This window comes from Heliangelus exortis, chromosome 13 (assembly GCF_036169615.1).
Source record: "Heliangelus exortis chromosome 13, bHelExo1.hap1, whole genome shotgun sequence".
NCBI lineage: Eukaryota > Metazoa > Chordata > Aves > Apodiformes > Trochilidae > Heliangelus > Heliangelus exortis.
The window spans coordinates 3,341,856-3,363,000 of NC_092434.1; the positions used below are offsets into that span (position 1 = coordinate 3,341,856).

Below are 21,145 nucleotides of genomic sequence, written 5' to 3' on the forward strand. Positions count from 1 at the left end.
GAGATCTGACCCACCTGGAATAAAGCACAGACCTGGACACATGCAGCTCACAATCAGATCAAATCCAATGTGCTTGCAGGTTCAACTTCCATGAAGCAGTGACAGAGGGTTCATGCATTTCCCAAGGAAACATAAACTGAAGTATGCCCTGCAGTGAAGTTGACTCACATCCAGCAAGACAAGGACACTCCAAAAGCCTTCAGAGTTCCCAGACAAACATTTCAGAAGTCTAGTGCCACTCTAACAAGCCTGTAATACTAGTTTACATTTCATTCACTCTTTTATGTGGTTATTTCCATGGCTTAAAGAGATCTCCTTGGCAGACTCATCAATCATCTATTGATTCTGACAACTCCCTCAAGTGCCTTTTTACCAAGACCAGACCTGCAGTTACCATCCTGTTCCAGGCTCTGATGTGGACCTGCAGAATTTGTGGCAGTTCAGATCCTGGAGCTGCTGAGCTTCAGCTCCTGCTGTTGTGAGTTGTTCTGGAAATCAGTTAATTTCAGGGGATCATTACACTACTACATAACTACTTTCCAAAAGACTGAGCAGCTTAATTGCTCAGTGCCTTCCTGAGCACCTGCTCCAGCTCTTTACTGCCATGAACTTAACAATAAACTTCTGATACTCCACACCCCCACTGATTTTCACTGAACTAACCTGGCAGTACTCACCACCTTTAGTCACACACTTACAGGGATGAATTGCTCTTACCTTTCCTTTAGTTACATTTAAAGGCAGACAGTAAAAGAGAATTTGGATTCCACCCTAGTTGGTGCTGTGCAAGCTGAGCAGAAGACAAGACATAAAATAAACATGGGTAGAGAATGGTATGACCAGAACCACAAAAACCATGAGTGCTATACAACACCACCATGCTCCTCATTCCAGCACTGCTACTCAAAGGCAGCAGCTCTGCCTCATGCAACACCCACCTCTGTTTGGGGGAAACAGTCAGAGTGTTTAAAAACAGCAAATGCCAACAGCAGAACAGCTTATATTAGCTGGAAGTGTCCCTGTAAGTTCACTGTAAGGAGGTATATTTGCAGGTCAGGTAATTTCAGGCCAGAAAGTCTGGCAGATTGTATCTAGATGGGATTAGTCAGAAAACCTTAGAAACTGTCAGGCTGGCAAGGTGCCCTTGACAGAAAAGTCTTGAGAGTCAGTATAAAAGTTCAGCTAAGACTGGCATTATAGACTCCAGTCTTGTAAGATAAGGCTCCTGATTCAAAGTCCCTATGAGGTTTTCAGTGCCTGTGGCTACAATGCCCAGGTCAGAGCTCAGAGGTATGTACTTAATAGAGAAGAAAAAGCCTCCAGAGAGATTCCAAGGAGGAAATCAGGCCATGAGCACTTCAGCAGGTATTTTCAGCAAGCCTCAAGAAGGCTAAAGTGAAACTACTGGAGGCTTCCCCTTGGAAGTTTCCAAGAGGAAAACAAAGGACTCTGTTCAACTCAGTGTGCTGTGGACCAAGACATGGGGTGGTGATTCTCTACAGAAATAAATTTGTATTTTCATGTGTACATGTATAGCAACAGTCTGCATTTAACTATAATATAATAATAATAAAATAATTCCAAGAGGAAAACAAGGGAGTCTGTTCAACTCAGTGTGCTGTGGACCAAGATATGGGGTGGTGATTCTCTATAGAAATAAATTTGCATTTTCATGTGTACATGTATAGCAACATTCTGCATTTAACCATTTAACTATAATATAATAATAATAAAAATATAATATAATATAATATAGTATATTGCAAATGAGTGCCCAGTGACTGAATGAAGCCTTTGGTATCCTTTTGCAAATGTCCTTCACCATGGTTAGAGAGGACAAGGGCTTTCTTCTCACTTTTGCTGGATAAAAGATTAACTATACGAGGTGTCTTAACAGCCTGCTTTATTCAGAGCAGAAATGAAACATGGAGCACAGAAAGAAAAAAGAATAGGGTAAAATTTACATATGTGCCCATAAAAGTTTATATTCTCCTCCGTGCAATGAAACACAACAAAAATGTAAAACTGTGACATTGGTGAAAAGTGTACTGAAGTACCTACATCTCACACCCACTTTGATCAATCACATGAAGGATGTACACAACTATGAAGTTGATTCTATCCCCATTTCTCTGCCTGGCCATGACAGGAAGTCTGGTTGGTTTAAGTTACAATTTAATGCTGCAGAACTGAGCTGCTAAAGGGAAGAAATTATTTGAAAAGAACTAAAGGCTACACACGTTCATTTTTTCATTTGACCACAGAAACCAAGCTCTAAATACTCAGCTGAAGTCTTACCCAGAGATCCCCTGGGTAACAACTGAGACATAGCTATTTCAAAACAGAAAAAGAAAAAAAAAAAGAAAAAAAAAAAAGTGAATTTTAATGTTCTATTGAAAAGATAGTCCACAAAGAGCAAGATGGGGATTCACTTTTGCAATGACACATTGTTTTTTAACAATATTCTGAATACCAAACAGAAAAAAAATGATAGAATCTAGATTTGGGGCTTTTGATGTTTTTTTATTACTTTATTCGCCAAACAGTAAGGAAATTTAGAGAGAAAGAAATTCTCATAGCAGTAGGAAAAGAAAAAAAGTCACCAATAGAAACTAGTAAGGTCGAGTCTAACATTAAAGCCAAAAGACACACTTATTTCACACTCAGCAGAAAATGTGAATACTCATTGCTTCTCAAAGAAAAACACAGATTCTGTAAATGTTTATACCATCTTCTCCAAAGAGAAAGAAATTAGTTTTCCACCACAGAGGAAGCTCACGTTGGCATTAACAATTCTAATTAAAATACTTAGCTGTTAAACTTATGGGGGTGGGAAATCCCTCCTCTGTGTTTAAGAAGGAAATGCACTTGCATGAATAGTTGCTTAGGTGCTAGGTTTAAGTTTCCTAAAGTATCTGACAGCCAAAAGGAAACAAAAATTTGCTTTCTTTGTTGGTACACGTTAGCAAGGATTTTAAAAGCAAAATTAGCAAAATTTAATTTCAGGGAAAACGTGGCTGCAAGACAAAATTCACAAAGTGCAACAATGAAGACTGAAAAAAACCCTCCAAACTTGTTAGCTAGAACAGCACCACCTGTGACAACATACATAAGATTGCCATTGCATTATATTATACATCCCTGCATCTTAGTCTTACCCTGAAAAATTGTATGTGGATTGATCACATCTGATTATCTGATATCTAATCTGATTATCTGCATGACTGTATTATAGGTGCACTGTTTCTCCAGTGAGCTTTGATCATTAAATATCCAGGTTCAACATTTTGCAGAACCTAGTGATTTCTGCTTGGCAATATAACACAATCTAAAAACATTTCAATGTTATTTTAAATAGAGAAATCATGTCCTCAGCAAAATCTTCCTTGAAACATGCATGCTTGTACTACAAATGCACAATTTCACATTCAAGAAAGGCACCACAGATTTCTCAGAGCATAAATTTTCCTGGCTGTGAATCATCACTTAACCCAGGGATTCATGGAAGAGTATGCAGAAATTCACATAGTTTCCAGTGACTAATCAAACTCTAGTCACCACAAACTTTCCCTTAATAATTTTCCTGAAAGCACTTTGCATCAGATAAAGAATGAAATATCCATTATGGATCAGCTGCCTGGAGATTTACACCTTGCCAAGCTTACAAGCTTAAATACCACAGCCTCTTTGGGCCCTAATTTATTCATGTGCATATCCATGTGCAAACCACAATACAAGGAAATTTGGAAGGCTTTATTTGGTAGTACAGAAACACATTCTCAGACAGCAAACCCCAGATGCTGGTCACACAGACATGTCTCTTAGCAGAGTACTGACAAGCACACCTCACCCTTGGCCACCCCTTCCTTCCTTCCTTCCCCTCTGCCTTTCACTGCTGTTCAGTAGCACCCTGTCCCAGCTATAACAGTACCCTTGTTCATGGGCCACTTGGTTTCCTAGCAAAGAAACAGCCCAGCAGAGTAGTGGAATCACTTCTGAAGGCAGAAGTGCCCCCCAGATCCCATGCTGATGTACAACACACATCCATTGTGTGGCCAGCCTGGGATAGTTTGAAGTGGGGAGAAACAACACAGGGCATGTGGGACCCAAGGGCTACCACGTGGACCCACACACAGGTAAATGTACCCACATGGGTAAATGCACAATAAAAATACAGAGCAGGACCATAGTGAAATGAAGCACTGTGAAAAACAATGCAATAAATCATGCTGGTATCACACAGCTTCCCCATCTACACATCTAGTGTGCTTAAATAGTTTCTGCAAGAAAAGGGCCCACGACAAATTAAAAAAGCAAATCAGTTCCTTCCATACAAGAAAACTGAAGCTTCCTTCTCTCATGCTGGTAAAGCAGAAGTTAATTTAGTACTACTGTAGTTACCAAGATCTGCAGTTCTTAAATTGCAAACTCATGAACTCACAATGGTTAATAAAACCTGTGGGTAAATGATCCATAGCCAAGTTGTACTGGGTCCCACATACACTAGGGCATCATTCCATGAAAATGACATTTCCTGACCAGACACTTTGCCCTGCTACATAGTCAAAGTTGCCAAATGCTTTCCCTAGCACCAGGAAGTTTCTAAGTCAGGCTTGTACCTCATCAAGGAAAAGTGGTGGGGGTCCACCCTAGACTTCTAAGTGATTTGCTCTTTTTCTCATATATCAAACAGCAGCTGTAGATCTAGTGCTGTGGGGTTTAAATGTATGGTCTTCCAAGGAGTGCTGCATTATTTCTGTGTTTTTCACGCTCAGAACTCATCTCAAAGTTCAAACTACATTTTTACATTTACAGTGCTTTGCCATCCATACTTTAACCAACTGTATGGATGAAAGAAATGAAGCACAAAAAACCCACACTGCCTCAGAGTAAAAAACCACAGAGTTAGGAAGCTGGTGTCATTATGCTTTTTATATATTCAACCAGAGGAAGAAACTCCAGCAGACAGCAACTCAGAGCAGGAACTAAACTTTGCTCTAGAGAAACCTTTCATCCCCTCAACTGACTGTCTGGGCTGACTGATCACAGAGTCACCTTGTAAGTTATCTGCTAATATCAGGCTGTGAAAACATCACCTCAAAGCTGTGTTACACAGAATCAGAAATACCATTCCTACTTCTAGCCCTCACTCCCCAAGCCCCCGTGCAACCTGCATCAGTCACTAACCTTTCACTGGGGCAGCCTATCCACGGGGCAGTATTATGGCAATACTCACCAAAACTTACTTCTCCTTCAAGAAACAGAAAAATGTCTCCTACTGAAAAATATTCTGCCACAGTCCATGTCTGCATCAAAGATGCTAAACAGCACTGGTCCCAACACTGACCCCTGAGGAACTCCACTCACCACTTGCATCCGCTCGGACACTGAACCATTGGCCACAACTCTCTGGGTGCAGCCATCCAACCAATTTTTTATTTATTATTTATCCACAGGGTCCACCTGTCAAAACCCTGTTTTGTCAGTTTGGAGCAGGACAGTGTCAAATGACTTGCCCAATAAATAAATTCCTCTCCAGCAAAAACACTGTCAGCAAGTTAAAGCTGACAGTGACTTTCACTCCAAGTAGAACAGATGCAGGACACAGGAAACTCTAAACAACTGCTTACATCATATTATGAAAAAAATGTCTGCAAAAGACATCTTGGTTTGGGGCAGATTAATTGCTTTTTAAACCAGCAAAACAATATTTGCATATTCATGTTTTAGAATATGACATATTCTTAGACCTAAAGTTTCTAGCACTATAAAGGTGACTTAGATGTTGCCCAATTAAAAATAACTGCAAAGTATTACAGTTTTTTTAAGAGAGGCAGATGGCTAAATCACAGGTCTATAGCTATATTCCCTGTTCCAGTAATGACTTGCCTGTGTAACCAGAAGCAAGTCATTACCCTGCTGGATTATCCTGCTATAAGAGTCAAATTACAATATTCACCTTCTTTTAAAAGCGTTAAGAGCTACGCACAGAGCAAACTATTTAATTATCAGGATGTATTACCACAAACACACCCCCACCCCCCCAGGAAGCTTTGATAAAAAGATTACAAGTCAAGCACTGAGAAAGTTGACCCCAAAATCATGCAGTCTGTACAGCTTTAAAGTTTGCTCCTCTGTGTAAATGGGATTATGAAGCCCTCAGCTACATGATCATATACTGATTTTTTTGCCAGAGGCCTCTAATGCCTCCTTCACCCACTGAGTGGTCATTTTCTACTTTGCTTCAATCTGATTGCTCTGTGTGTAACCCCAGGCTTTATTTGCTAAGCATATTCAAGCCATGTTCTCATAACTGAATTATTCATCTCCTCTCAGGACTTTTTTTTTTTTTGGCACACCTCACTTTGGGATCTGAGCATATCAGAAGGAGTAATGTACTTGCATTCACACACATCATTATAGGAAAGAATAATTAACCTCATTTTCCAAATGAGAAACTGGGGCACTGCAAGATTATGATCCAGAACACCTGTTCATTAGGGTGTCCAGACCTGTTTGCTTTTTTCCCAGAACACTGCATATGACCACATTTTCCCCACCAATGATAAAAACATCCTCCAGACAAAGTTTTTCATCCCATTGCATTTTATTTCCAATTGCAGGTCCACTCAGCACAAGGAATGCAACAGGAACCAATGGGAAGAGTAGTAAACAGATGTAATACTTGTAAGTAAGAAGCATGAAGGGAAGCTGCACAAGCACACCAAAAACCAAGCAACTCCTCAGTGCCTGTCTTTGCAGCCTTACAGGTTGATACATTTTAAACTTACTGTGCATTTACCAAAAAAAAGCAAAAACACCCCCAATCTATTTCTATTTCCCAACCTTCCTATAAATAGTGGGTTTTGTCAGTTCATATATCAACTAAAAAGAGAGTATCAACTCAGGACCTTGAAACTATCTCTTACATCTCACAGCCTCATCCTCTTAAGTCATTGGTACTTTCCAATACTGGTCCAAAATAATGATTTCTAGTTTAAAACAGCAAATCCTTAGGTAGACAGAAATTTGAAAATTTCAGTTTCCTCGTGTTTGGAGTTTTTTAATTTTTGAAGAAAGAAGGGGTAGAGAAGCACTGATCACTTAAATTTACCAGACATCTTGGTGCTTAACGACAAGAAACTGTTGTCACACTGTGACTCAATTCACAGAGAACACAAACAGTATTATTATTCAAAATGAAAACTTTGAGAACAGAACTTAGGGTAAGAGCACCTTAATCATATTGAAGTAGTGTTAGGTATCTAAATACCAAGCTACAGAAGATTTCTCATCTACACTGCAACAATTGAGAATGTTCTCAGCAAGTGAGTAAACCCTTTTGATCCAAAAACTTCATTACATTAACAAAGGCTCTTTAAATCAGTATTTCACAAATACCTCCATTTATTAGTAACTCCAAGTTCAGATACACTTTGCAAATACTCACAGAAACCTTCAATCTTGTCAGCTGTCTTGCTCCATGCTACCTGCCTGGTTTCCATTATGATTTGAATAGTCCTCCTTTCTGGACTACTCTTCTTAAGACTGAACACTGTCATAACAGTTCCCAACTCCAAGGTCCTTTTGATTTGGCTTTTCTCATATTCTGGCAGCACTCCATAGTCTAAACTCTTTCTGGGCATTTTTTGTTTTTTTAATCACACTTCCGTGGTGGTTTTCAGTGACCTGGGAAAAAAAAATAAAAATAAAAAAAAGGAAGAACATTCAATACTTAAACCAGCATTTTAAAATTTCTTTCAAAATCATATTTTTATAATTTAAAGCTACCTAATAGAGACTCCTTCCCTTCCAAATACAAGGCAGATACATGGCTAACATTAACAGCATCCTTGCCATTTTGTCCTGAAAATCCCAAGTCTTCACAGAGGGCAGTCCCATGACACTTTGGTAGATGCCCTGCTCTGCAGTCAGTGGTGCTGTCTTCTTGATCCTACCTCAGGAGGATGCTAGAAGTGCTGAGGATTAAATCCTAGCAATCCAGTGCCCAGATAACACATCAGCTTTTGTAACTTTAACCCAACATGAGACCTATATGGGAATTTAAACCAGTCAACTGTCTTTCTAAGAGCTGCAAAGAAAATGAGGGGAAATTATGAGTAAATACAAATACTCAAGCAAATGTTGGTTATGTCTGAAAAGTCTTAGTTTATGCACTTTTAAAACTTCATGGCTGGGTTCCTCCTGCATAGTTTACTTTTCCCTACTGGGAGGTATTTGTGTGCTTATACCTGGGACACATCTTGGCACAAAACAACGAAAAAAAGAGATGTGCATGCAGCAGGTCTTGTAAACATTAGTGACTGTCTGTGCTTTGGTCTCCCACACATCACTGCATCAAACAGCTGATTACAAGCCTGAGGACTCCTCAGCACAATTATTTACAAACAGGATGCCCTGGAACCTGATCTTCCATCCATGCACAAAGAAAGAAATGTTTCATTTTCACACAAATGTATAATTCTCACAGAAGTAGCAAGAGTTGCTGCCAAAGTTCCAAACCATCCCCCTTAACCCCTTCCCTGAGCAGGACAAGTTTAAATCATCTCTGTGCACAAGCAGCCACCAGCCACAGCATCTCCTCTGGTTCTCTTCCTCTCTCCTTCATTCCACTCCATCATAAGCACTTTCAGTTTCCCTGTTGATAACCAATGGGACTGTACCACTTCTTGCTTCCCCTTCACAGCTTCTTCCAACCCTCCTCCCCCTCAGCCCATGTCTCTACCTCCTGACTTGCTCTTCACTAAAGATCTCTCTTTTCTGCTCTCATTACTACCACAAAAATGGCTTTCAACATCATGTCACTAGCTGAGGTTTTTTTTGAAGGTGCCCGGTGCAAGCTTTCCAATCCCTTTTTAAATTTGACCACTTTTCTTTTTTTTTTTTCTTTTTTTTTTTTTTCTTTTTCTCCCTTTTTTCTTGTTTTGGCGTGGGTTTTTTTGTTGTTGGTTTGGTTTTTTGTAAGCTAACAGAGAAACAAACAGCAGCCCCTTCTTACCTGCAGGGTGGCCTCTTCTGCATTGCCCACCCTGAACCTAAAGTGCTCTACAGCAGGAACCATGTCTCACTTCATGTTTTTAAAAACATTATAGTATAATTGGTGTTTAACATCTATAAGCTTGTTACTGTAATAAGAAAATGGAGCACCTTTCCTAATAATACTGAAATATATATATATGTGTGTGTATGTGTATATTTATATGCCCTAAACCTGAGAGGGAGTGGACAATTGTCAGGGTAATAAGCAACAGCAGATTTTAGCCAGGATGTAATTGATCCTTATTGACTCTCTGGAACTAATCAGATAATCATTTAAATTATCAAGGGCTTGTATCTAACACGACAGCCATAGCTGTCATACCTTGCTACAATAACTTGCAGTAGCAGAAATTTAAAAAAAAATAAAATATTTGTACCGTGTCTGGTTTTTTCTGATAAAATAAAATAAACCCTGTCTGACTTTGCTCTTTTCAGCAAAAATTGTGGTAAAATAAGTATGCTGTGATTTGGAACAAGGCTTAACTACTTCACTAACATTTCACTGCAATAATAAAAATCCTAACTCTTAAAGGAATGTAGTTTTTCAGGAGACTATCACAAAATACACATCTGCTCTGCCTTTTACAGCACAGCTGTAAAATGAAGCATGATTTCAAACACCAAGAATAGGAGTTTCTAAAAGTAGCTATTTAATACAAGGCAATGCAGCAGGTTTTTTTGAGAGCTTAGTCCCTTAGTGCAAAGGAACTGCCTCTCAGAGGTGGCTTCTTAAGCAGTTTCCGCTGAACAGAATACACTCAACTTCCCTTTTTAAAGTAGCTCTTTCTTCCAATAAACAGAGGGAACAGCAAGTTTAGTCTAACTTAAACCCCAAGTCAGAAGCCAAGTTTTTACCTTACCATGAAATGATACTGTGGCTGAGGTTATCTACTTCATCATGAAAGGTGGAAGGAATATCCTAATAGGTTTTTCACTGTGGGGGTGACAGAACACTGGGACAGACTGTCCAGGGAGGCTGTGGGGTCTCCTTCTCTGGAGACATTCAAAACCCATCTGGACACGTTCCTTGATATTAGACCTAACCCTTTAAATACTGATTCTTCTTACGCTCACCTGCAGGTGCCCCTCAGCCTGCTTACACCCATCACTGCACAGCTATTTGAATCAAGAATATTTCTACTCATTCAGGCAGCAAAACTCCATAATGAGTCTCACCACCTCATTTCATGGATACCTCTAAACCAGTGGGGCATGAGCTACAAGACACCCTTACATACAAGACAAGCATTACTGCTCTTCTACCAAAGAGTTTATGAAGCCTAAAGTAGAAAGGTACAGCATCACTTACACAGCTCAACAAGTGAGCTAATAACCCCAGATTATATAATAAGTTTTAGCTTAGACGCAGCCACAAACACATTGATCTTTGGATTGGAAGCACTACATGAGCTTAGGTTTGCTGATGTCCTGTACCACATGCAGAACTGGGACCATTTGTCACTGTGTAAGAGCAGTTTTGATTCTTTTTTATTGAAAAGACTGACAAATAGGACTAACAACTCGGGAAGGCTCAACATCAAGTAACCAAGTGAGCACAGAGAAGTAAAAAAAAAAAAACACCTACTCAATCTATATCAAAAACACTGTATATTTAGCTTTACTTATTCACAATACTTCAGTGTTTCCGAAACAAACCCTTCTTATCTGAAGATCAGTCTATAACTCTTAACCCTAACTCTTAACCCTAACTAACTTAACAAATTCTGTGAGAACACAAAGCAAGCGGGAGAAAACTGTAGCAAGGGTAAACAATAAACGCACAGGCTAGCGAACAGATCAGCATTTATCTGTTAAATAATAATCTGATGAATCCATACACACTCTTACAACTTCACCCACATGGCACAGCAGCAAGCAGGTGCTTTCCAGTGCAGCCAAGAACTGCAATCCCAAGTCTTCCTCAAGCCAACTTTTACGTTTTCCCATGTGCCCAGGGCACTGTAACAGCGTTGCTGGATTCTCAGCCCCTAACTCTCTGCTTTTGGACGAATTTCGGACCATCCCCTCTCCTGCCAGCACGGATATCCATCGGATATCCATCCACCAGCAGCAGCAGCTTCGTATCGCCCCTATAACGAGCAACACACAGAACTTCGCGGCTACCCTCGGAGTCTTGCAGGCTGGTAAAAAGCCGGGGAAGGGAACCGCAGGAGGATGAGCGCCCACCTGCCATGGAGCCTGAGGGGGGATGAAGCCCCAGCCCCGGCCTGGGGGCCCTCCCGCCCGGGCAGAGCCTCGCACGGTGCCAGGCGGCTGTCAGACACCCACCAACAAACACACACACACTGGGAAGCTTTCTTTCCTTCCTTCTTCTCCGCCGGGCTGGCCTGCGGCGGGGCACGGACAGGCACAAGGTGCGGAGTCCCCCCGGACCTCCGGATCCCCTTGTCCCATTTCAGGCCAGGAGCCCTGCACACCCCGACCCGACCCGGCCCGGCCTCACATCCCTTGGCCCCTCGCCTGCCACCCATCCCGCTCCGGGAGCCGGCTCCAGCCGACAGCCCTCACAAGACCCTCCTTCACACCCCTCGTCCCGGACAGATCCCAACCGGAGAGGACACGGCAGCCCCAGCCCCAAAACTGCGGCACCTGCGGGATCCCCAGCAGGACTGCCCCTGACTACAGCGGGGAGCCATCCCCGCCGCCCCGGCGGGGAGCCCTCACTCACCTGAGCAGCGGTGGAGGAGCTGTCTTCCGCGGCGATACGGTACCGGCGGCCACCGGTACCTCAGACCCCTTCCCCCCCCCAGCCCCCCCAAAGCCCTCCGGGTGCCTCCGTTCCCGCCCCGGGGCTCCCACTTCTGCTTCGGCCGTAACCGGGAAGGGGCGGGGTCACGTGACACCAGCGGCGGGCTGGCGGGGCAGGGCGGGCAGGGGCGGATGGTGCCGGGTGGGAACCCCTCAGCCCTTCTCCGGGGCTTCTCGCTGGGTTCCCTAAACAGGGGAGCGAGGTCGGGGCTCTTCCTGGCTCCAGTCTCCCCACTTTTCCCCGGTCTGGTTCGAAGCGAGGTCGTTGCTGTGTTGTCTTCTCAAGAGATGGCAGCGGGCACGTTGCCCCCTCAGCCACCCCCTGAGGCGGGAAGGAGAGGAGCGGTGCCTCCCTCCCCTCGTACCTGGGCGGGCGGTTCGGTTCCTGTCCAACCTTGTGAGGAAGGAATTTCAACAGTTCGGCTGCAAATCGCCAGGCGACTTGACGGTACTTTGAGAGAGAGAGTTTAGGAAAAGGCTTTAAAACTTTAGTGTTTCTGGAGTTAGGTTTTCGAGCCCAAATCGTCTCGCTGTGGGTTCCGCTACAAAGAGCGTTATACCACATCCACCTCGGCTCATGAGTGGAAATAATAAAAGTGTTTCCCAATTTGGGATTAATGATGGGACATGACACGTTTTTCAGGTCAAGCCCAGATACTGCCATGAAATTTGAAGTGTTTGCCTTGCCCAGCTATTTGATAAAGCTGAGGAAAATTCCTACCTCCATAGGCAGAATATCAAAGTCACCACAGGGAACAAGCCATGCCAGTTCATAAGACTACAAAACAAATGCCTGGAAACCCAGTCTAGGGATGGTACAGTGTCTGGAAGAGGTTTCCCCATGCAGAGGAAGCCCTCGGCCACCTCTGTGAGGGCCACTTCACGGTACAACAGCAGAACCATGGCCCAAACACTGAGTTTAGTCAGGTAGAGATAGTTCTTCACCTCCCTTCCTTCCACCACTGGTAGCTGGCACAAAGGAATGAAAAGGATGTGCCTTGTAACAGACCAGAATCTGAGCTAATCTACTGATAGGAAAAAAAAAAGTTTTCCATAATATCAGCCAGCATTATACATTATAAATATTAATTTTGGTTAGTACTTTCACCCTATACATGTAGAAACTACTGAAATAAATTTATACCTGGAATGGGGGTAGCAACAAAGTACTACAGCAAACACCAACAGCAATGCTACCTGGATACTTAGGTCAGAAAGAGAAGAAAACATTCATAGTGTCCAGCAAAACTTGTAGCAGTTGGAAAACTCTTCACAGAAGCAAACTAACAAACCTTTATCAAAGTTAAAAGTCCCAGAGGGTTTCAAATTGCTACTGAAAAGTGCATTCAAAGTACACAACCACCAAAGCAAAAAGAAAGGTGAAAATCCAATACCTGTGAAAGGTGTGGATCATTTTAAATGCAAAATATGGTGACCATTACAGTCTCATCTTTGTTCAGTATTTTAAAAAATATCTCACTAAAGACTTCACATTTCTCCAGATGCCAAGCCTGGGAAAAGTTTCCCTCTTCATAACATGTGTGATGCAGGTTCAAATAGAGAGAACATCCTACAGGAAGCATGGTGCTAAAAAAATGAGAATAGCAGAACATGGATCAATCACACAAAAGTGTCTCTCCCACACTTCATTTTCAGCTCTTCATCATTAAAACTTTCAATGTTTCGTGCTGAGGATGCCTTTGAAATTATAGGAACAGTGACAGAATACCAGCAACAAGTGGCCAACATCCCAGCTGCTAAAGCCAAGACCAAAATATCTGCAAGGCTGCCAGGTCCAGGATTCATCTGGGTGTGTTGACAGTGAACCTAAGTCCCAACAAATAATCAGCCCCAGCTGAACCTCATGGTTCTGCTTCACTTGGCCAGGTATCAGCAGCCTCCTCACCAGCCACATGACAGCTTCAGCACAGGAACCACCCTTGAACAACCCACAAGCCACACAGGCACAGAGTTGACCATCTTTGTCATACACAGAGACTTTACTGCAAAGTTTAGACTTAATTCAGTATAGTTGTGCCTCAGGGGTGTGCTGGAAGGGAGGCTAAAACCTACTGTTTCCTCACTTTTTTTGGAGGAATTTAGACTTACCTGACAAAACTCTCTTAAAAGCTGAAGAATTGTTATATAATCAAAAAAAACATGTACGTAGAAGAAAATCATAGCTGCAGGGGGTATCATAAAACTGAGTTTTGTAAAACTGCTGGATGTAACAAAATCTCAGCCATACAGGTGGAGTAAGTAATCCTTAAAAACAAATCCAGTTCAAAGAGAAGGTTAGCCACTAACCTTTTCGTTCCTTTTCTATTTTTTTTTTTCAGTTTAACTTGAATTGTTAAAAATATAACCACAATTCATATATAACCATAAGATCCAGAAAGACAGTAAATTCTTACATTTCAGTCATAAACCCTTCACAAAGGGAATTTACAGTGTTGACACTGACACTTTCTTTATCACAGTATTGCAAACTTCAACCCTGCCTTATTGTCATATTTGGTAATGAAGTCTTGATGACTTCCCCTGAAGCATAAAGCAAGGTATGAAAGAAAATAACAGGACTGGCTTGGCAGCCTCATGGATATAATAAATAATGGTCACAAAACTGGTGCCACTTCCTCACAGGGGCTACAAAGAAAATATATCTTTTTTCTAGAAGGTAGAAGTTGACCCATCAATTGTAAGAAATGTGTGAGAGTCATAAGTTAGGAGGAACAAATATTTTAGAGGCAGTCACTGACAGTAGATTAGTATCTAAGTTATCTTAGTTATTAGCTTTGTATCTAACCTTAGGGTTTTTTTGGGTTTTTTTTTTTTTTACAAACTTTTCACCTGCAGGACTCTGAAGCAGATTTTACACTCATTGTTGAGAAAACTTGCATCCCATGGTCTCAGGATGAGGTGTCAGTCCATTTCCTATGAGAAAGTAAGTGCCAATTTGTGAGGGAGAAGCCAGTGGTCATTTAGGATTAGCTGAAGGCAGTAAGTGGAATGTTATTACCCCTGCAAGAACTACTTAGTGCTTCTTGGCTGGGTTTATGAGAGGGCACTCACACACACATCCACAGGAACTGGGATTCTTGGGGGCAGGAGTGCAAAGAACACGTTGCTTTCTTATAGCTTTTATTAAAAAAAAAATCAATTTATTTTGTCACAGTTTTTCCCTTGCCAAAGACAACAAAATTGCTTATCTCACGGATGTAGTAACCCAGGCTACTCCTAGACTAGAGATTAGTTGTGGTGGCCCCACAACCACTGTCCAGCTGCCCTGTCACAGAGCTGAGATGGCAGCAACTGCTGCTGTCTGAGAGGAGGAGATGAGAGACATCCCTCCCAGTGACTGATGTCACTGGCAGCAGCTCCTCGTGGCAGTAGCTTCAGCTACACTGGGAAGCCTTGACCAGGTTTTAGTGAACACCTTCAATGTCCCAAAGGGACCTTTGAGAATATTTCCAGCTGTACAGCACAACTCAAGTGACAAACTTGATGGGGGACCCACCTTCAAACACAATCATAGGGTGTGACAAGCCCAGCACCCTCAGTACACAGAGCTCAGGTTCCTTGCAAAAGTGTATTTCTTGTAAAAAGTGCTCTAGGGTGCACTTGGCTCCATTCTTATCAGTTTCATTTTAATCTTGGTAAATTATTGTCACTTAATCAAAACATTTAAAGTACATATTGATTTAACAAAGACCACTTAAGTCTCTAGCAGAAAAGCTGACATGAAGGAAGGGAGGTTGTACTTTTAAGTGGCTGGCCTGTTGCCTGTTGCAATGTTTGCTTGAGTCTTAAAATGTTCAGCTGTTCCTCAGTTCAATCACCCTGTCCCTTGTTATTTGCAAGCACTGTGTTCAAAAAAAACTTCTGGGGAGTTACTTTGCCTTTTGTCCTCATACACAAAATGCACTATTATCCCTTACAATTTCTGTAATAGTTTTCATTTGTAGATGTCAAAACAATTTAAAAAAAAAAAAAAAGAATGGAAATCCTTATTTCACATTTTCAAAGGCATCAAGCCTGGAGTGTGGATATTTGCTGGAACTCTGAGTAGTACCGTGTCTTGGGCAGAACACTTCTAGGTTTTATAATAGTGTCCTGAATTATGAATGTTATTTTCCCATAGCAAAGCTAGCTATGCCTGAAGAAAACTTTCATTTCCCAGAATAATATTTTTTTAAAGTTTAAGTTGAGCAGAAATTCTGCTCTGTGATTTGGAATGATTAATAAAAACCTAAAAATACACACAAGAATATTTGAACAAAGTGTCAAAATGTGAGGTTGGTTTTTTTTTTAATACACAGACTAACTAGCTCAGTGTCTTGGGCCAGATTTCCTGGTGGCACAGCACACCAGCATATTTAAAACAATCACACCTTCAGGTGATACATAAAATATTACAGCCACTGCATCCACAGAGGTAAAATGCCAGCAGCACACCACCAGTACTATCAACAGGGAGAAGGTCAGTGGTGCCAAGGCCTCAGCAGAACATGAAGACTGCAAAAGGCTCTGCAGGGAACCAGCAAAACTTCTCTTGTGGTTTTTAAGCCAATAAAATCTTTCCTGACAATAACGCCATCACAAGTGGGAAGTGCTGAAAAAAACCCCCACAGCATTTGACAATAGTTTGCTATGAAGGGAATTGCAATTCTTTAAGAAATAGTCCAGGTCTTCCCTCCAAGTTACCTTTCAGCCTTCCATAGTAGTACCAGGAGTGAGTTCAGGAGAAGAAAGTGCTCTGTTACCATCAGCTTTACCCTCTGTTCTCCTTCACCCTGTCAGCTGAGAGGTATAAAGAAGGACACCTGGAGTCAGGCTGGGCACAGGGGTGACCAAGGCTGGGCTGGAAGTTTTTAGCTGCTGCTCTGAACCCATGATCATGGGGGAATCTCATGATGTGCTGCACTGGCAGGAGGCACACACACCCAGTGCTGCTGCAGTGTGTGCTCTCCCTGCTCATTTCCCATTTTCCTCCCATTCTGCTGAAGTCTTCTTAACATCAACTTTGCTACTGCTAGTGAAAAATCTTCTGGGGCCATTAAACAGACTACTTTGTACCTACTACTTTATACCTGGCTGATTGCAGGGATTTCTTGTTATCTAAGGCCTTCCCTCAGGGCACACAGGAAGGGATCCTTGCATCTGTGCTTGCTCATGCAAAGATCAGCCTTAGTCCTTCACATGCCACATCAGAAAAGTTCAGAAAAGCCCTCCAGCTAATCAAAGCACTGGAATTAGCTGGGGATGGACAGAAGGTCTCTGGTCCTCAAACAGATAAGGAAGTAATAATGTAAAATCTTTTCTAATTGCTCTTTCACTTCTTCCCGTGTTGGTCTTGGCCTGTTCAAGTAGTCTTGAATCAACATTTCACTAGAATCAACATATGATTGAAAAAAATATTAGGTGCTTGAGGAATATTTACTGAACAGGGCAAGAATAAGAAGTACTATTCTGGAATACACACTGCAGATGCCTGTGCCTTGGAAGAGCATCCATCTGGTGCATCTCTAGGATCAGCATATTTGTATCTAATGCAAATTGTTATTGCAGCTGCTGTTATCTTCATGCACTGCAGTCACAGCTGAATGAGTCACATTAAAGGGCCAAAACATTCTGTTCCACTTCTTATGATAAGCATCTTTAACACAGAATGTGAGAGACCCTGTGCTTCAACAGACTGAGGTAGGAGTAGAACCTGGCACAGGGGCCCAATCTTGTTAACAATTTAAAAGAAAGAGTAAGTGAAGGGGGAGAAAATATGGATAATATATCTACTTATAAATAAAGTCCTGAATAAACCAGATGTTTAACTCCTTAAGTTCTCCAGTGTCTCCAGCTGCCTTCTAGCTTGTAGAAGACATCACAGTAGCTGTGCTAGAGGTTATTGTGAGCACTGCTCTGGGGCTGGAGGGTAGAGAAAACACGAGACTGCCACCTCTGCAAACTCACTGAGGCCCATGATCTATAATACCAGTTTTCTGAGTGCCATGCAGAGCACATTTGTAGATTCAGAAGAGCCTCTGTTGGCAAAGGACCAACTGTATTTTTCAGAAGTACAGGCAGATATCAAACACCACCTGATATGCTCCATTTCTCAAATACATGTTTTCACACATATTTCACATATGTTTCAGTCATATTATTTCACTTATCATATTAAAAATCATATATGAAGAAGCCTTTTGCATCTCCTAACAGATTTTATTTATGGAAAAAAAATTCAGAAACTTGACAATATTTTTGTTAAATACAGCTACCAACACCTTCCCAATCAGTTACATTTGACTGAAAATCTGACACACTGTGTGAGCTGTTTAAAAAACAAACTCTAAATCTGAACTTTACCAATAAAGAAAAAAAACGTTGAAAAACCAACCAGTCTTCCAGTGGAAATTTTTTAATGTCTCTCCATTAACAGGAGAGCATTCAGGGCTTATTCATATGTTTGTAATGATATTCAAAATTTCACACACAAAAAAATGGTTTCCTCCACTTCTTTTTCTTAGACTGGACTGGTAGTTTTTAGATACTGCCCCCTCTTTCAAAGAAAATGCTTTTATAGTTTTCTTTTATGATCCAGAAAGTCCCTTTAGCTACAGAACTCTTTATTTTACAAGAGAGAAAACAAAAGCTAGAACACAGAAGGCTCTGCCAGGCAATTTAAACCCATCTACACTCCAGAACCTTTCTGCCACACATCAGGAACTATTTAACACTATTTCTGCAAAGGACAGCTGCCCTGCTGAGTCTCAAAGCTTACCTTTAATCCTCTGCAGAATAATGAAGAGTATTCTGCTTAGATTAGTGAGGCAGTGTCAAATGGAGGTTTCTTCCTCTTTGTACTGACTCTGCTGGGGTAGAAAGCACACTGTTAGGACCCTTTAAGCATACAAAATCTCAAATCAAGTTTTCAACAGCCTGGCCCCTTTCAGTTAATTTACATTTTTGGGAAAAAAAAACCCCTGTCACCTTTGGTGACTCCTCCCAAGGACAAATTTTGTTATGGCTGATGCTAACGGTGGTGGGGGGGAATAATTTTAAAAGGCAGTAATAAGAAAGAAAGTGGAATGCTAACTCTGAAGTATGTCACTTCCAGCCAGCAAGACTCTCTCCTCTTCTGAAGTCTTCATGGGCTGAGATCCTTTCATGTTCTGTCACTTGCATCATGTATTAATAATCCAGCAATGCATGAATAATCTCCAGCCAAGATCAAGGCAACCATTGTTACAGTTTCTGGGTTTGTCTTAAGAAAATTTTGAATTCTCTGCCTTCTGGTTTCTAAAGCTTTGGGATGCCCTCTCTTCCTGTTTTTATGTTCTGTAACCAAGGGAGTTCATAATTTTTTAACAAACACAAAAAGTCTCATGTACTCTGCCAACTGCAGCAGCCAAGCTTTAAGGAAAAGTTCTAACATCTTTAATCTTGAGGGAAAAAAAAAGGAAACAACAAAAAAAACCCCACAACACATGAGATTTGAAAGCACTTGTTTCTGTTTCAGGATGTGCATTTGCAAGCTACATTTGCAGCCTGTGTTCAGCCACGTGCTGTCAGGACAAAAATGGCTTACAGGTGGAGCTGAAGAGTTAAAAGCAAGACCAGAAAGCAACTTGAAGTTTATCACACCAGAGGAAAAATAGATTAAAAGAAGGTGCCCTTTATCAACAACTGTCAACGTACGTCAGTTTTTTAATTTATTTTTAAAATCATGAAAATATTGAAGCTGAGTGGTACCAACTTACTATTGACTTATACTCAAGAGAGTATATAGGCTCCAAGGTGACCTTATAGCACCTTTCCAGTGTCTGAAGAGGACCTACAAGAAAGCTGGAGGAGGGCATTTTGCATGGATGTGTAGCAAGAGAACAAGGGATAATGGTTTAAAACCTGAAGAGGGGAGGTTTAGGGTAGACATTAGGAAAAAATTCTTTCCTGTGAGGGTGGTGAGAGGCTGGAACAGGTTGCCCAGGAAAGTTGTGGATGCTCCCTCCCTGGAATTGTCTCAGGCCACGTTGGAGCAACCTGATCCTAGTGGGATGTGTCCCTGCCCATGGCAGGGGGGTTGGAACTGGGTGATCTTTAAGGTCCCTTCCAACTCTAGCCATTCTATGATTCTGTGAAATACTAGTCATAACTCATAAATACATATATAGATCTGTTTCTAAATATAATCTTAGCATATTAAAACAAAATTCAAATATTCCTACCAAAAGCGTTCAAGCATGGCAAAACAGATTTCATTCTTTGAGTTATTTTGTGAAAACAAAACATGACACAATATGACTGAAAACATACAAAAGTTTTTAAAAATATCAGACAGAGAAATAGAACTGGAAAAGTGGTTCCTTATAAAACCTCTAAACAAAAATAAGAAAAACCTGCTCCCTGTGCCTGACAGGCACCAGTTTACACTGGTCTGGCAGCATAGAGGGAGGAACCAGACAGAGCTGCTGGCTTGATGGCACAAGTCTCCAGTGGGAAGAGGAGCTCTTGGCTTCCCCTATGGAAGGAAAGCCCCAGCTACAAAGCAAACAGAAGAGCTAAAGGTGCCTTTTGATGGTTTCTGTAGTCCAACAACAGCCAGACTTTAGCACTTGGCATTGCAACAGGAGTATGTATTATTGCAGAAAGGATTTCTTTTGCCAAGAAAATAGCCAAACTACAAAAAGCAGCAAAAGAAAACCCTGGCTAATACAGAAAGAGGAAAACAAAAGGGTTTTTACCTTCTCCTACAGTGGACACAAGCAAGGCCCCTTTGGTGTCAGGAAGGAGACCAGTCAAAAGACTGAGAAAAAGCCAAGGCTCAAACCCTTCTCATCTTATATTGTGCATATGCTCTCCTCTGTCTGTAGCTTACCTTCTTGTGAAGAGCAGCTTGCTACCCCTAGCAGATGATACATAAGGTCAAGGTGTTGCCAGACTGTGGTTAATTTTTTTTTTTTTTTTTTTTTTTTTTTCTTCAAAGAAAGGAAATAAAGTGTGCTGAGCAGCAGTGGTTCATACTGGGTCAGTCAGGAAGTGTGGGGCTGGGTATTTCAAGGGCAGGTGTTTCTTGTTTCACGTTTCTCTCAGGCAGCAAAAGCATTCAAGAAAACTTTTGTTTAGCTGAAAAAAAAAATGCAAAGTTTGGGTTCACCTCTAGTTAGCTAAGCTATCAGTGGACTTCATGTTTCACACTGGCAAAGGACACTTCAAGTGGAGTACTTTACATCTGCAACTGCAATTGTTCTAGAAATACAATTATTATAGCAAAAGCCAGTGCTCTGTTGGATTGTAACAGAGATAATAGCAGAAGGCAGGG

The 21,145-nt window shown here is 41.5% G+C and overlaps 1 protein-coding gene across 3 annotated transcripts in view; it reads right to left on the minus strand.

Moving 5' to 3' along the window:
• Window positions 1–18,702, minus strand: part of PLCG2 (phospholipase C gamma 2) — a 61,374-nt gene extending 42,672 nt beyond the window's left edge. For 2 of the 3 annotated variants that reach the window (XM_071756631.1, XM_071756629.1), the window contains exons 1-2: window positions 11,750–11,858; window positions 7,451–7,689 (exon numbers count right to left, since the gene is read on the minus strand). In XM_071756631.1, the coding sequence (XP_071612732.1) occupies window positions 7,451–7,646 (196 nt within the window). In that variant the 5' untranslated portion in view covers window positions 7,647–7,689; window positions 11,750–11,858. Of the gene's footprint in view, window positions 1–7,450; window positions 7,690–11,749; window positions 11,859–18,607 lie in introns of those variants that run through there. The other variant, XM_071756630.1, reaches the window with a different exon arrangement.
• Window positions 18,703–21,145: the final 2,443 nt, after the last annotated feature.